Genomic DNA, 17456 nt, shown 5'->3' on the forward strand with positions numbered 1-17456 from the left:
ACAAGATCCCGAGGTACTTGAACTCCTCCACTTGAAGCAGGGCCACCTCCCCGACCTGGAGTGGGCACTCCACCCTTTTCCGGCTGAAAATCCGGAATCAATGGAGGTCAATTTATTGTAATGAAATTATTGTCTTAGGAATGTGACTAAAAGACTCAAGTCTCCATGGCATGAGTAATCAATAGAAAAAAAGTCATTTTGGCGGTGAACTACCCCTTTAAGTAAATGTAGTTAGTTACTTTCCACCACCGGTACGGTAATCCCCTCCTCCATCCCCTGCGACCCCCCCGCCCGCAGGTCAGATTGAGTGCGAGCAGAGACAAGAGATTACATCACAGGCAGGGCAGATGGTGTTACTGTAGGTGACCTGATACAGCAGCACCAGTATGAGGCTGGTCAGAAGACTGAGCTGGGTGACAAATCAGTGACAAAGCAGGGGGGTCGCGTTACAGCCCCGCCGTGTGAAGGTGAGAGGCATACAGCTGACATGTTATGTCAAGTGTTTAACCGTGCATGAGTACACAACATGGGTCTGTCTGACTCCTACAGGGGGGGACCGGGACACCAAATCTTTCTGAGACACTACTAGGACCTTTTTTTGTGTTGTTTTGTTTAACGCACTTGAACCCTAGCAACCAATTCACCCTTTGTCAGCCTTCTGATTGGTCCCTGACCCGCCAACCAGAAAAATCATTCACTTTTGCTACCGTGGGCGGAGTTATGCAGTGGGACAAAGTCCTCATTCTTTCTTTCATTCACATTAACTCATCCCCTGCTTATGACGAGCTTGACGAGCTATATTTATGGGTCCATTCTGCTTATGACGAATATGACGAGTTATCAATTAGCTTTAATAACTATAAAACAAAAAAGTATGATCGCCGATTCGCCGTCCATAGCGCTCTATGGACGGGCGCTATTCACAAAAAACGGATCTGGATGTTCCAGAACGGAAATGGGGGGGGCGGGACAACGACGCCTGTATCCTGTCTGCCGAAATGTCATCCGGTTCAATGTTGTGCAACACCAGCGTGGCGCTCCGTCGGTTTCGCTTTGAGCGATGGAAGGCTGTAGTGTTTTGTTGCTTACCGTGCCTGGATCGTATTGTGAATGCAGTCGGTGAACCATCGCGCAATGGATTCGCGCGCGCGTGCGGTGTGGACCATTAGAAGGGTCTTAAAAATAGCGGTGGGTGAGTTAATAGAAAGAGTGTAGTTTTAAATTGGTATTTATTTTATTTTTTTTATTATTATTTTTTTCATGATAAATAGAAACATTTTGGAACCCAATGGAGTGAATACACAGTGAAGATTTGTTGAAATGATAAAAAGAAAATCTCTATGTGGATTACAGCCTTGCATAGACATCTCCTGGCTAGACTTCTGCATTGTGACTGATACGGAAGTCTCGGTAGATCACCCCCGCTGCTGGCGGTTGAAGGCTGAATTCCAGCCGGGGAAGAGGCACTAAAAACGGACACATTGTGGTGGCGTGGTGGGGTGCGGTACGTAGATCAGGTGTCAGCAACCTTTTTTTGAAATGAAGAGCCCTGTTTTTATTTTCTAGATAGTCAGTGTGCCACTGTGCCATGTCAACATAAATGTTAATGACGCCATCAAATATTTTGACATATTTTGATTGCTAGGATATTGTTATAACGATGATTAGACCCAGAGCAATAATCTCCACAACTCCCTCCCCAGTCAAAGTTCAGGGTTTTAATGAATGTAGAATTTTGTGCCAGATGTAATTTGCTTTAAATGAGCTAACTTCATTTAATTGACCACTTTTAAAAAATATATTTGTTTTTAAAATAAAAATCCTCTCTCTAACACTTCTGCCAGTGTGCCAGAGATCACCCTCCCCTGTGCCAATGTTGGCACTCATGCCTAAGGTTGCCTACCCCTGATGTAGATCATCAAATAAATGTAGGGGCTTTCATGCCAAAACACCTGATCTTACATAGATAGTGACAGTGATGATTGTAAAACAAAAACTGGCTTTAGTTTCAGCCATTTTTCTTGCGGTGAAGGTATGGCACGTTGCCCATACGGCAGCAACATTGATGTACAATTCAAGTGGTCAATGCAGACTAGGGCTGGAATATTCATTGAATATGGGTAAAAATGGATATTCGAGTAAGAAAATTATTAATATTCAAGATAAAAGATTATGATATTCAAACTTCTGGCAAATTTTTAAGACCAATATTGTTCTGAGGAATGTTAACAGACTCTAGTACAGTATATTACGTCCACGGCCATGAATTCTTGATGAGTGCTTTGGGGGTTGTCAGGGGTAAAGTGTCTTAGTCAGGGACACTTTGACATACTGGGGGGGGAGGGGTTGAACCAGTGACCTTCTGATTGCCAGACAGCCTCCTGATCCACTCAGAATGTGCCCATGAGTGAAGTGAGGTGAAGGTAAAAGCTACACAATTTACAATTTAGGCGTTTAGCAGACGCTCTTAATGCAGAGCGACTTACGATAAGTAAGGTAATACTATACATCAATACAATAAGCAAGGTAATAGAATACATCAATAAATCAACATTAATATACATCTAATGCATAGAAATATCAATCTAGAGAAAAATAACGAAGGTACACCGAGGGGCACGTCCTGTTTTGGCGACGTAGCGTTAAGGCGACGTAGCGATTAGGAGAAATACAAGTGTACCAACGCTTTTTAGCCTCGTTTCTTTTTCTTTGAGGAAGCCACTGATTTACACTCACTAGCAAACTTGTTCTAATAATGTGCAGTGCATGCAGCGTGCCTGCTTGTTACCCTTAATGTGAATATATTAAGCCACACTGTGGCTTGTGAAAGTGTTTCAATTGTAGGCTACGTTGATTATTAAATAATAAAAATAACAACGTGCGCTGCGCTGGACGTCTGACACAGTGACTCGCTCATTCATTCTGCAAGTTTCTGCGCCTGGATTTGTGTGATAGCAGCACACAATTGCAGTTTACACTTCTCAATTTGGGCATTTGGCAGACACGTCCCAGATGGACTTACTGTACAATAAACAAGTTAATGGCATGCAGAAAGAGTGCCTCAGTAAACTGGGTTCACAGGTACAGTAAATCAATCTACTCTAAACGACACACTGTCAATGTAAGAATCTGTACTTTTAAACGATATAGGATGCCAGGTAATCAATGGATCTAGCATCTGTTTAGATAACATGCTAAACATCAAAATCAGGGGTTCCCAAACTTTTTTGTCTTAGGGCACCCCATAAATATTTTTTTTTAAATCCGAGGCACCCCTGCATTATAATTTTCACTCCTAGCAACTTATATTTATAGCATATCGTTGTCCAAAACCGTTTTGTATTTATCATCTATAAAATGTACTAAACTAGTGAAAACAGCAGATCTACAAGCACATAACGCCTCGCGGATGTGTTAAGGAGAAATATGGAGTCCAATCCAAAGTGACGAGTAGATGTTCTGTTTATTTAGAGACAATAGCAGCAAGTCCATTTAAACAGCATATAGCAACTCAGGTCTAAAGCACTCTCTGCCCTCAGCCTTGTGCTTCGGTACAGAGCTCCTTCTCCCCAGCAGTCTCTCTGGGTCTCTTCCTCCCAATACCAGTCATACAATCAGCTATATACAGTAGATAGAAAGGCCAGGCCTAGTTACCCTTTGACAGACAGCCTGTTGCAGCTGCTAAACTTAACTAAAACAAGACATAGGTAAGAATAGACTCCTCTGGAAGTTTGAACTCAGGACACAGCTGATCAAATCAATGGAACCCCGGGAAGCAGCAGAGTCTGATATTCACATGGCAGTATGACAAGATAGCCCTATAGCAGTACAATTTTTGTTCATTTCATAATGTTTTACAAAATACTTCATAATTTCCATGACAGTTCCCCACTTAAAAACATTTTAAAAACAAAAATATACAATTTATACTTTTCCTTAGACCCACAATGCATACTGTAAAAAAATCAACAAGATAGTTTACATACAGAACAACATAAATCATAACATAAATCAGGTATTCCCCACTTAGATAATGAATGAATTCCCATATGTCAATCTTGCTGTCATTAAAGGAGGGAAAAACATAACAGGACATTATCAAATGTACGTGGAACTGTTGTGTTCCCTCTTATTGGATAAAATAGCACTATTAGAACATTCCAAACACAAAACATGACAGCCTCCATGAACCCTAATGAAATTGGGCAGTTTCTAAGGATAAAGACATATTTGACTCAAATCCCCCTGAAAACAAAACAGATCATTAAGCAAAAGTTGGACTGTAATCAATAAGAAGTCCAAATAAATGTAAATTTTACAAAATGAATTCACCCTTAAACTCACAATACAGTTATGAAAAGATTCACCTGAAAAACAAATACTGGGATTGCAAAGCCTATCATACTTCCTAATAAAATTCTAGTGCAGTGATTACGAAATACCCGTTCACACCGTATCTCATAGATGAAAACCACCACCAAGAAAGTCTAAAAAGACAATACTGTAGCCTACATTTAACTTCATATTCACAAAAAATGGATCCTTTGACACCATCTATCTATTAAACCAGCAAACTCACTCACACACTCACACTCTCACGCTCTAACGCTCACGCTTATCTACATTTATCTATTCACTCGCTTCAGCAACTGATCCCAAAGTTCACATGGTATTGGCCATTAGCATTATACCAACGGTGACGGAGCCCGAATTTCATTTCTCCCAAATGAAAGCTGTTTATTAGCGTTTTCTTAGCCTGTTGTTAGGGTTACGGTCCGTTTTTCTCAGACTATGGGATCTGTAGCCCCACACACACACACCCCTCTCTCTCACAGTTAGGAATGTGCATTCTCTCTCTCTCTCTCTCTCGCTTTTACCAGGTGCGTTTGATGTGTGTCTCATCTTCCAACGGGTATGGAAAAACTATGTGGAGCAAGCGCATTCATACCTCTATTCACATAAATTTGCTGTCAAATTATTTGTATCCATCATAAATATACACTCCTCCATGAGCTGCTCCTTACATTATGATGCTCACACATATTCTCACGCACGCACCAGTTACAGTAAGGTCTAGTATAACATAGAGACATAAATCAACCCATAGCTTCAAAAATAAAAATCTGTCATAAGAGATTATGCTTAAATAGCTACAGTAGCTTAAACTTTAAAAGAATCAATGACTCAAATCGCTCACACTTAAAATCAGACTATGTCTTTTTTTCCCCCCCTTTCCTTAAGACTTAAACTCAATAATGGCAGCACATTTTACTTCAAAATAAATGAGATAAAAATTTCCCTTAAAAAATATTCCCTTAAATAGAAATGTTCTCTTATCCCCCCTAGTTTGTGAGCAACTTTCCCATAATAATGGATATAGGTTAATGGTCCTGCAGAAACCATCGGCCATACCCATGATCTGGAAAGCTGCGAACAAACTTTTGAAAACATATAATACTCAACAGTGGTGAGAGGTTTGATAAAAAAATCTGCTTTAACTTCACTTATAATGTGTTACCTAATATTGGACATTAAACCTTGTAAAAAGGCCATCATTAATTAGCAATTTCACATTATTGATTGAGCACCCTGAAACTCTATATTTTGAATACTTACTTTGATACATACTAACTTGTAAAACCCGAAATGTATTCCTGTTTCAGTATTATGGTCTGTCTCACTCACACACGCAACCCCTCTGCACCTGCCCCCCTTCCATCCCCCCCTGCCAGCTATTCTGGGAAGAGGAGAAGTGGGGGATAATAGACAGATCAAACCTTTCATATTGGATATATGTAGTTGATGTTGATGTCTGTAAGTGAGAGTATATTACCGACAGCAATCATTCAAATCATTGCTAAATTAGGAGGAAGCAGTGACAATTCTTGTCACCCAAATAATAAATACCTCGCCCTAAAAATAACTTCATTCACTTGTTTTTAAGAAAATTGTAAAGATTACATAGGAGCTCCAAAAATATTAAATGATGAGATACACTTGATAAAACCCTTACTCTCTCTGTCTGTGTCTCAAAAACATCCACTCATGGACACCTTCCTACGTCTTGTCTTTAACACCTTGAATAGACATATTCTAGACTATCTCTATTCTGTTAATTTGCTTGTGTTATCAGTCTGCCCTTCACTTGAGACATCAGACACAGACCATTCATCCTCTTTCTCATCATTCTTTCATTCTATTTTCACACACACAAAGTAAAAACCCCAGTAAACAAGTTAAGCACTCACACACATTTACATTGCTAGCTTTTTCGTTGCAGTTCTATCTGCAACCAGGCACCTTAAATCGGAGATCCTCTCTCCTCAGACGGCCGTCAAATATGATTGTTCGACCCCGTCTGCTTTCACATGTATTTTAATGCTAGCCTGAGTGTTAACTCACCTAGCAAAAGGACCCTAGGCCAGGAAACCCTTGTTCCTCCCTTTAGTACTATACAGATCGAGGCAAGACCCAACAATATGTCTTCCTGCAATCAAGGCCTACAAAACAACAACCATAATATATTCCCAATGCATATTAACTGGTCATGCGAACCCAGCAGGGGTTCCTCTGTTCAGTAGGACTCTGAACAGGTGACAAAACAAACCTAAAAATGTCACAAGCTCACAACGGGTGCCTCTGCGACGTGCTGTGATTTGGATGTGTCTCACCCATAATACCACAAACCTTGCACTTTTGTGGATAGTGGTCATTAGTTAAATGAGTGGGGCCAAACTGTTAATAACACGTTACCCCCTCAACATTGATTATGTTTCGTTTTAGTAATCACCTGTAGTGCTCTTACTACTAACTAAAATGGAGAAAAACAAACAAAAATCTTTACAGACTACCCTTAAATAACCCACTGGTTAAGCCTGTCATCAACTTAACAACTTAAATATTAAACCCCACACTGACCCCCCTATATATAGAAGCATTCTTCCCTAGAATCATATATTATTATTTTTAGGCACAGGACTTAGGAAATTGGTACAATTCTATACTGCCCATTAGTAGTCCAATACACCTAATGCATAGATTACCCATATAGATATCCTATGAGAAATAACAGAACCATAAGGCCAAATTTTATAGTGGATTTACATTATCGTACAGTTACCTCATGTAACTCTCCTTACAATCTCTGAATGTTAAACAACAGATACTATTTCAACTTAGAAATGTAATGTCACCTGAAGACAACACTGTCCTTGTCATTCAGCTATTTTCGTTTACCCTTGTGTGACAGCTGAACTGACTTCTCCAAGCTTTTTCCCAATCTGAATCAAATCATGACAGTTGATCTGTAAGTGGCCACAACAGCTGAGATTTAACCTAAAAATATAAATCCTATTTGTGCTGCCTTCCTGTATGTTTGGCTACCACAGAGTCAGACAGTACTACCTACACACTAGTAGGCAGCTTTAAACATCACTTGAGTCTTGGGTTATCTGTTATGTGGGGATAGCAGATATGGGAAAATAATCATCCTCACCAGAACTCATGTCCATTGAGATTTCACTCTGCTCCTGGTTCGTTCCAGCGTCCTTGGGATAAAGAAATAGTGCACCACAGCCTGTTTCAGAATCTGTGACGTCAGTCATTTCTATATCACCGTCTGGTTCTGCACTGTCCAGTTCAGAACCTGTGATGGCATCCATTTCTTCCATGACGTCCTCGTCCACTCTCCTTGTTGGCTTGGAGATGGAGTAATGCAGGATTAAGATCCAGATCAGGCCCATGATCAGCTTGATGATGGCCTCCTCCTGCAGCTCACTCGCGTTGAGATCAACAATGACCTGGAACTCAGGCCCGGTGACTCCCTCAGCTACACCTTCAGTCGGCGTGGCGACGGTGGTGTTGACTTGTCCTGTTGAGTTCTGCTTAGCTGAGTCAGCGGGATGCAGAACAGCTGTCGCCATGGTAGCTGTGTGGTTGGCGGGTCCTGCTTGATCCTCTCCTCCCTCTGGCGTAGTTTCTGGAACCGGCTCCGTCGGGTTGTCAGACTCCTCGTTCTTTGCTGCTTCAATGTCGGCTCCTGTCGTGGCCGGGGCCTCAGCAAGGACTGTAGATAGTAGTCCATCCTCGATTTCCATAACAACAGCATCTGTTGTCATGGACTCCACCACTCTGGCATTCTCGACAGGGACTGCAATCTCAGCATCACCATCCCTCGTCATGGCCTCCTGTGTTTCAGATCCGAGCACCCGTACCATTTCAAGCATATGGCATACATTCCCAGCAAACAGTTTCCGACCTTGCTTGTTTAGATTATTCCCATCAAAAAGATGCCTGCGGTCCCAGAAAAAACTAAAGTTGTCAATGAATTGCATAGAATCATTGTTACATGTGGTTGCGAGCCACTTACTCAATGCAGATAGTCTACTAAAATGTTCATCTCCCCCTCTCATAGGCGGAAGTGGTCCACTGATGCATACCTCAATGTCACTCAAACAGCTCAGTGTGGTGAAAAGAGCAGTGAAATCCTGCTTTAGGATCTCCGACTGTTTCACTGCTATGTCAGCTGTTCCAACATGCATAATCAGGGTCTTCACAGTTGGGTATGAAGTGACAAGATCCAGAATCCCCTCAGTCATGTCAGACACTCTGTCTTCGGGAAAACATAATACTTTTCCCTTTCCGAATCCTTCCACAGTTCTCACAGCATCATCCCCAACAATAAGAATTTCAGGGTCAGAGTCATTTCTGCTTCTCACCATGGGTTTCACTGACTGCATTGTCAGCTGGCTGGGTGATGAACTCTTTCTGTCATCCGACAGAGATCCAGAGTCCTTCAGCAGCGGCATGAATCTGTTTTCATTTCAAAAGAGTGTAATCAATTGTGTCAGCAAGAACCAACACAAGAACCCACAGTAGCACGCTAACAGCCATTCTCAATATTTTTTCTCCTGCCGTAGTGGGTTGGTGAATTGATCTAAAACTGTACATGGGAATTGACCATTGGCATATATCCAGGGACTGACAAAGCTGGGTTTAGTTTTTTGCTCACTTTTCCCAAATTAAGTTGTTTATTACTTGCATGTGTGCCACAGGCTGCAGCAGCTGTTGTTGCGGTCTCTGGTTTGCTAGGAGCCTTGCATTAAGACGCATTCTGCCGAGACTTTCGCATTGTGACTTTGGGGCGACCGGCAGAAGCGTCTTACCGAGTAGTCAGACAGGTCGGGGGCATGGTCGGCAAAACTGCTATTGCGGATCTACAAGCAGATCTACAAGCTCCGAGTGCCGCGCTGTGAGCTTGTATATCAGCTATTTCTTTAATATTTAAAGCATAAAATATTGCATAATAATGTGTTCAGGCCTAAATGGGTTAAAATAGTGAGAGAGGGAGACAGAGAGGATGTTGAGGATGCTAATTGATGTCTTTAAGGCCATCCCATCACTCAGTGTCACATTGTGTTAATTAATGTAAGACTGACACTGTCATTGAGTGTTTTCCAGCTGAATGCGTACACAATGTCATCATGATCATATGACTTGTTTTGTGTGTGTGAATAAAAAAATCAAACCTCGGTTCGAAGTGAAGCGGTGGACAGATAAAACCTCTATTCTGAATGTATTTGGAGAGCCGGTATGACAGTTGGTATAATAGGTTGAAGGCCAAATTATCATGTGAAGCTTGAACAATCCTCAAAGTATCCATTCATCTGACCGGGAGGGACACCGCACACATATTCTGGATGTACAGGACATATAAAGCCTATTCATTCTGGACTGATATTTTGCACGTACGGGACAGGAAAACCTGTTCATTCTGGCCTGGAGTGACCATATATGGACATAAGGTAACGGAAATTCTGTTTTTGAAAAAGCCTGTTCATTCTGGACTGAAATGACCATATATGGGCGTGATACACACAAAGCCATTCATTGGAAGCGGTTTCCACCGCTTCAAAAATCAAACCTCAAAGTATCCATTCATCTGACCGGACACCGCACACATATTCTGGATGTACAGGACATATAAAGCCTATTCATTCAGAACTGAAATGACCATATATGGACATGGGACACACATTACGACACCTATTCATTCTGGACTGATATTTTGCACGTACGGGACAGGAAAACCTGTTCATTCTGGCCTGGAGTGACCATATATGGACATAAGGTAACGGAAATTCTGTTTTTCAAAAAGCCTGTTCATTCTGGACTGAAATGACCATATATGGGCGTGATACACACAAAGCCATTCATTGGAAGCGGTTTCCACCGCTTCAAAAATAAAATAAAAATAGGCCAATCTGGCAAAGAATCTAACACAACACATTCACGTAGCTGATCCACAAGATCACAATGTGTCAAATGACACATGTACCCACCAAATAATTGGTACTCCAAGTATGGAGCTATCCAAAATATCTAGCTAACCTACGTCTGACATCACAAACTCCATATTTGGGGTGGGGTTGATTTAGAGCTCCATATATGATGCTAGTGCTGACATCATCATGTTAACTTAAAAAACGTTGTCATATATATACTGTATCTATCTAACCTATCTACGTCTGACATCACAAACTCCATATTTGGAGTGTGGTTGATTTAGAGCTCCATATATGATGCTAGTGCTGACATCATCATGTTAACTTAAAAAATGTAGTCATATATATATAGGTGCGAGAGGCGATGACACGTTACAGAACAAACCGGAGCTTGTGTTCGTGAGTTCGTGACAATAAACCACAGTAATAATTACATAATTTGCTTCTAGTATTTAAAATTGTTCTTACATATCCATGCATTCAAACACACTGCGGGCCTTGGGTCGGGCCAGTGGGGCCCTCCTCCTGAAGCATTCCCAGCGGGCCGTGCCCACGGTGCCCAGGTTCGGGGCGACGGCAGCCCAACAGAGATGGGCCTCCTCTGACTCTCTGCCCATGAACACGGTCATCAAATTCGTCCCACAACAGGAAGCTTGGGTAGTGGAGACGATGGGCCGCTTTAATCGTGTCCTAAAACCAGGCTTGAATTTATTGGACCGTATTAGCTATGTGCAGAGCCTTAAAGATATTTCCATAGACGTCCCGGAACAGACGGCTGTGTCGCTAGATAACGTGGCGCTGCATATTGACGGAATCCTTTATCTGAGGGTTATGGATCCATACAGAGCCAGTTACGGCGTGGAGGATGCGGAGTTTGCCGTCACACAGCTGGCTCAGACCACCATGCGTTCAGAGCTGGGAAAGCTCACCCTGGACAACATATTCAAGGAGAGGGACAACCTGAACTCCCGTATAGTCCACTCCATCAACGAAGCGTCGGTCGACTGGGGGATCCACTGCCTCCGCTACGAAATGAATATCCAGGCCACGAAACGCGTCAACGAGGCCATGAAGATGCAGGCGGAGGCCGAGCGCGTGAAGAGGGCCAAGGTGCTGGAGTCCGAGGCGAACAGGGAGACAGACATCAACTTGGCCGAGGGTCACAAGAAGGCTCAGATCCTGGCCTCCGAGGGAGAGAAAGCGGAGCAGATCAACAGAGCAGCCGGTGAGGCCCAGGCCATCCTGGCGAACGCTCTTATCGAACAGAATGGAAACGAGGCGGCCTCCCTCCGCTTGGCCGAACAGTACGTCGCTACATATCTGGCAATTTACAGAAATGTAGCCAAGCAGAGCCCAAAGGCAGCAATCTCAACACCAGACATAGAAGAGCCGCAATCCGGCCTGACAGAGCGGGCCAAGGTGCTGGAGTCTCAGATCCTGGCCTCCGAGGGAGAGAAAGCGGAGCAGATCAACAGAGCAGCCGGTGAGGCCCAGGCCATCCTGGCGAACGCTCTTATCGAACAGAATGGAAACGAGGCGGCCTCCCTCCGCTTGGCCGAACAGTACGTCGCTACATATCTGGCAATTTACAGAAATGTAGCCAAGCAGAGCCCAAAGGCAGCAATCTCAACACCAGACATAGAAGAGCCGCAATCCGGCCTGACAGAGCGGGCCAAGGTGCTGGAGTCTCAGATCCTGGCCTCCGAGGGAGAGAAAGCGGAGCAGATCAACAGAGCAGCCGGTGATGCCCAGGCCATCCTGGCGAACGCTCTTATCGAACAGAATGGAAACGAGGCGGCCTCCCTCCGCTTGGCCAAACAGTACGTCGCTACATATCTGGCAATTTACAGAAATGTAGCCAAGCAGAGCCCAAAGGCAGCAATCTCAACACCAGACATAGAAGAGCCGCAATCCGGCCTGACAGAGCGTTGTGGGTTTGAGTCCCGATCCTGACAACCTTTGCTACGTGTCCCCACCCATCTATACCCCCATTTCCTGTCAACCTACAGTATCAATCTGTGGACTAATCCCACCATTCATCTACAATATGTCTAAACGTAGTAATTTTACTTCAACGTGTTGGGTCTGAGCTGGTTTTTGTTGTTGTTGTTTTTAGTTTTGCGGTTGTGTTGCTGTTTTGTTTTCCTGTTTGTCTTTCTTGTACGTTATGTTTGTTGTTTATATATTATGTCAAAAAATTTAATAAACATTCTTCAAAACAAAAACTACTGTATCAATAAAGCCATACAAAGCCCCAAAGAATATCTAAAAACAAACAAACAAATGAAAAGAACGCACCTGTGTGCTTCGCATGGTATCAAACACAACACACGTGCATTATCTCCTTGCATGGGCCGTTCTGTCCGTGACGTCAGTTACAGATGTTTCCTGTTGAGATTGCCACATTTCACCTGGGATTTATGACATCAGAAATCTCCATGTATGGGCGTAAAAGTTTTTTTTTCTTTTTCTGTGAATCACCATATATGGACTTTTTATTTTATTTGATCCTTTATTAATAATAACTAGCCCTTACCCGTTCAAAGATATGAGCTCCGAAATGATGTGCAGTGTGTGGGTTATGGGATGTGCACTGTGCACAATATGAGGGATGGAAAGTAACTTTAACTGGTGCTTGCATGATAATATGTAGGAGCATCAATGTAAGAAATACCCGTTTCGTTTAATGGCTACAGAGATACTGTGTACCGATCTGCATGATTTTTGGACAAAATCTGTAACAGGGCCAGACACCCCCACCCCCCCGCCTGCGCGCACGCACACACACACACACACACACACACACACACACACACACACACACACACACACACACACACACACACACACACACACACACACACACACACAGCTGGTTAAACATGTTGCCTCATGCTAGATGCAGAATAGATATGCCTCAAGCTAGATGCAGAATAGATATAGATACACCATAAAAATGCTAATATACAGCATATGGTTTGTGAAAGTGACAAACGGGCTTCACAGTTATGTCAGGTGTGTTCATATTCTAATGGTGATGCGATTTCAGATCAATTGCTCCAGCCACTGAGGAGAAACGCTGTGACAGACAGACACTCACTCAGACAGACACTCACTCAGACCAAGGCCCTAACTCACCAAGGCCCTGCTAGGCATTACTAATTAACGTACGTTTTTTGTTTATATGGATACATATTAGTGATGCGCGGATAGGCTTTTGAAGTCATCCGAATCCATCCGCGCAAATTAATTATCCGCCCATTATCCAACCGCATTAATTATATCATCCAATTTATAAATCCGCATCCATCCTCATCCGCAGCTTCAAAAGTATTATTATTATTATTACCCTTACTAATGTTATTTTCTGGTAGGCTATTCCCTGTTAGTTTTCTTAGTTGTGCGATCACAGAAATGCATTGATCTAGCCTACGGAATGTCTCCGTTCGTCTTTTTTCTTTCTTTTTTTTTTTTGAGTCGGTGCTGCGTCGATGCAGACAGACATGCAGGCAGACAGAGTCAGACACACGAGAGAGAGAGAGAGCGAGGGAGAGAGCGAAAGAGAGAGGAACAAACACAACTTAGTGGGAAGTTTAACTTACCTACTGTACAGTACTTTACAATATGGACTATGGAGCTGAGAGAGATTCACTTTTTAGCGCAGCGCGACCAGAGGTAATGAGTGCGACATGCCGTTGCCATTAAGTGGACACAGCTGTTTAGTTTTATCGTGGACTGCACATTGCCTTGTGAAAAATGATGGTTACTTTACAAATTATACAAAATAACACACACTAACACAGACACAAGCATACCTAGATTTAGCTTTTTATTGATAAGATATATTAGGCCATAATTTATTTCCTGCATTATTTCATCCGCGGATATCCGAAATTAATTAATAATTATATTTGATTGATCCAAATCCGACTGCACCGCGGATCACCGCGGTCCACCGCGGCTAAAACCGCTATCCGCGCATCTCTAATACATATCAAACATATAATTTGGAAAATTATATGTTTGATATGTATCCATATACATACAATATATGTTATGCCCATACATAGAGATGGGCATAAAAAAACGTACGTTAATTAGTAATGCCTAGCAGGGCCTTGGTGAGTTAGGGCCTTGGTTTGATGCCTGTGGATCTCCATATATAGGCCATATATGGTACCCTAACATTCTCATGTTCGACCTGGAATTTATGACATCAGAAATCTCCATGTATGGACATAAAAGGTTTTTTTTCTTTTTCTGGGAATGACCATATATGGACCTTTTTATGCCCATATACAAGTCATTCTGTATCACATCACTGTGACTCACTGACATCACACTGACATCACTTCCTGTACGGACAGTCAGACAAGCAACAAGGTTTTTCAGGGTATAATGCGACCTTCGGTCGCAATAATAAACAGAAAATAAATAAAAATAAAACAATTCACAGGAGGCAAGCAGTTGATCACCCCATGATGTGCACTGCAATGTAGTTTTAAATGCACTATATTGCAGGTGCTTTTTGAGAGTGAAAAAATAAGTAGACCCATGTGACATGTGTGATCTGGGCAGCTTGTCCCAGGAAATGTGCCAATCTCAACGGGAAACAACGGTATCTCCATACATGGACACTCATACGTCTGTGATGTCAGTTATCTCCATACCTGGAGGTACATGCTCATACGTACACACGTACACACGTCTTTGACCGGTTAACACCGCTCAAAGACAAAGGGCCTTTCTGTGTGGAGTTTGCATGTTCTCCCTGTGTCTCCTAGGGTAGATACCCTCACAAAAACATGCCCTAATCTTGCTTTCAATACACCTCCCCCTGGCCAGCAGAGGGAGAGCAGAAACCAGCATTACAGGTTAGGCAATTGGCACTGGGTGAGAAAACGAGTTACAAAATCGTGGGATAAAAAATATATTAGAAAAAAAAGCACCGCTCAAAAAGAAGAGTAAACTAGCCAAGAAGGGTATGTATGCGCCACAGCCAGTCGCACACACGGTTGGACTGCATTGTTCTTTTCCCCAGCCTTCTTTCTCTCAGCAGTAGTCCACTGTTGAAGTGGAGTCCCAGTAGCGTCGTTTCTGGATGATAGTGCAAGCCAGTCATCAGTGATAACCGGGCTCTCTGTTCGGCCTGTTATTCTACCTTTCATGTCTTTTTGCTTTGCACAAAGAGTCTTATCCAGTCCTCTGCGCTGTTTTAAATGGAATAGTTCAGTTTCTAACACTGCTATCCTCTGGAACAGTTTCTGATAATCCGGATACATCACGTTCAACGGTTGCTTGAGCACTAGCTCTCCTACCTTGCCTACCTAAATGAAGTTGCATAAACATCTACTGCACTGTACGTCACCTCAGATGTCCATATCAGATGTCCATATTCCAGTCCTTGCTCACAGAACGCGTCCTTCCTGATGCCCAACAAAAATCCCAGAACCGAATCCAAATGAAGTTATCTGCTCGAACAGAGTAATTCAAGCCGGCAGGGGACCTCCAAAATGTTAAGGAGAAATATGGAGTCCAATCCAAAGTGACGAGTAGATGTTCTGTTCATTTAGAGACAATAGCAGCAAGTCCATTTAAACAGCATATAGCAACTCAGGTCTAAAGCACTCTCTGCCCTCAGCCTTGTGCTTCGGTACAGAGCTCCTTCTCCCCAGCAGTCTCTCTGGGTCTCTTCCTCCCAATACCAGTCATACAATCAGCTATATACAGTAGATAGAAAGGCCAGGCCTAGTTACCCTTTGACAGACAGCCTGTTGCAGCTGCTAAACTTAACTAAAACAAGACATAGGTAAGAATAGACTCCTCTGGAAGTTTGAACTCAGGACACAGCTGATCAAATCAATGGAACCCCGGGAAGCAGCAGAGTCTGATATTCACATGGCAGTATGACAAGATAGCATAGCAGTACAATTTTTGTTCATTTCATAATGTTTTACAAAATACTTCATAATTTCCATGACAGATGCGAGGCGTTGTGTGCTTGTAGATTGGCTGTATTCACTAGTTTTGTGCGACAGTCACACAACCTCAGATGAAGCAGGGCTTTACTTCACCAAAAGACGTACACATTTGAAACTTGGAGATACGAGGTTTCTGCCCTACAGTGACGATATTTTTGTGATTATGTTGCGAGGAAAAGGTTTAGATAATAGCCATTTTGGTTAGAACTGACTGAAAATAACTGTGCACTTCCAAGTTTAAAATGTTACTAAATATTTTTTCAAGTGTCCAAATAAATTCCAAATATTTGAAAACCCCTGATCTAAATTACATCTTAACTTTGTGGGTGACAAGATAAACAAGCCTATGTAACAAAATCTGAGGCGCTAATTGGAAAGAGAGAGAGAGAGAGAGAGAGAGAGAGAGAGAGAGAGAGACAGAGAGAGAGCTGCTAATGAACCACTCAAGCCTGAAACAGTTTACACAGACCTACAGTAACGTTGGAGGATGAATTATTAAACATACTGGCTGGCATGACATGAGAGCCAAGGTGACACCGAGGGGCTCACTTATCCCCCGTCTCGCCGGTACGAGGCGGGGAGCCTCGGCCAAGAAGCTACCAAATTCCCACGCAAGCCCTCGCCCTTCTCTTGCAGCCGAATAACCTGTTGTAGGAGCCCACATGTCAAGAACGTTGATGCTGCCACCGTCAACTAAGCTCTCCGGATTATATAACCACTGCCTGAAGCCCACCCCTGTCTGTGTGTCCCACCTGGCTGTCCTAGCGAGGATTGCCCCGGCTGCTTACCATCAACCTGGCAAGGAAAGCCCAGATATCCGATAAAGTAGGTCGGGGAGTGGCTTATTGTCGGTATCAGCCAGTAACACGCGGGAGTATGTCCCCGTTACAATGCACTACTAGACCCCTGGGAGATGGAGTGCTGAGGTGGAGCGCCACACCTACCATCAGCTCCCAGTACTTGCCGCACGACTTGCCAAGCCGTGCTACTCATACGCTGAGTTGGCGGTGCCCGGAATCAAACCCATGACCTTACGGTACAAAGGCGAGAGCTCTACCGACTGAGCTACCCGGGCGAATATCTGATAGCTATTTTAAAATCCTTGTTAAAAAAACGTATTATTTCAGTAACGGCTGATGTAGCCCGGTTTTGCCTCACTGGTGTTTGTTTGTTTGTGCTTATTTCATTCTAT

At 43.0% G+C, this 17456-nt stretch overlaps 2 protein-coding genes across 2 annotated transcripts in view; one reads left to right on the top strand and one right to left on the bottom strand.

Moving 5' to 3' along the window:
* prkcea (protein kinase C, epsilon a) overlaps positions 1–17456 on the bottom strand; it is a gene marked incomplete at its 5' end in the record, with an annotated part of 122013 nt that overhangs the window by 28896 nt on the left and 75661 nt on the right. The gene's annotated exons all lie outside the window — the stretch shown is intronic.
* On the top strand, positions 10758–12236 carry LOC308303748 (stomatin-like protein 2, mitochondrial; the record flags this gene model as incomplete). Its single annotated transcript, XM_080748244.1, has 1 exon — positions 10758–12236. The coding sequence occupies one exon, from the start codon at positions 10758–10760 to the stop codon at positions 12234–12236; it is 1479 nt and encodes a 492-aa protein (XP_080604370.1).

This window comes from Nannobrachium achirus (genome assembly GCF_963921795.1).
Source record: "Nannobrachium achirus genome assembly, chromosome: 18".
In the NCBI taxonomy this organism is placed as follows: domain Eukaryota; kingdom Metazoa; phylum Chordata; class Actinopteri; order Myctophiformes; family Myctophidae; genus Nannobrachium; species Nannobrachium achirus.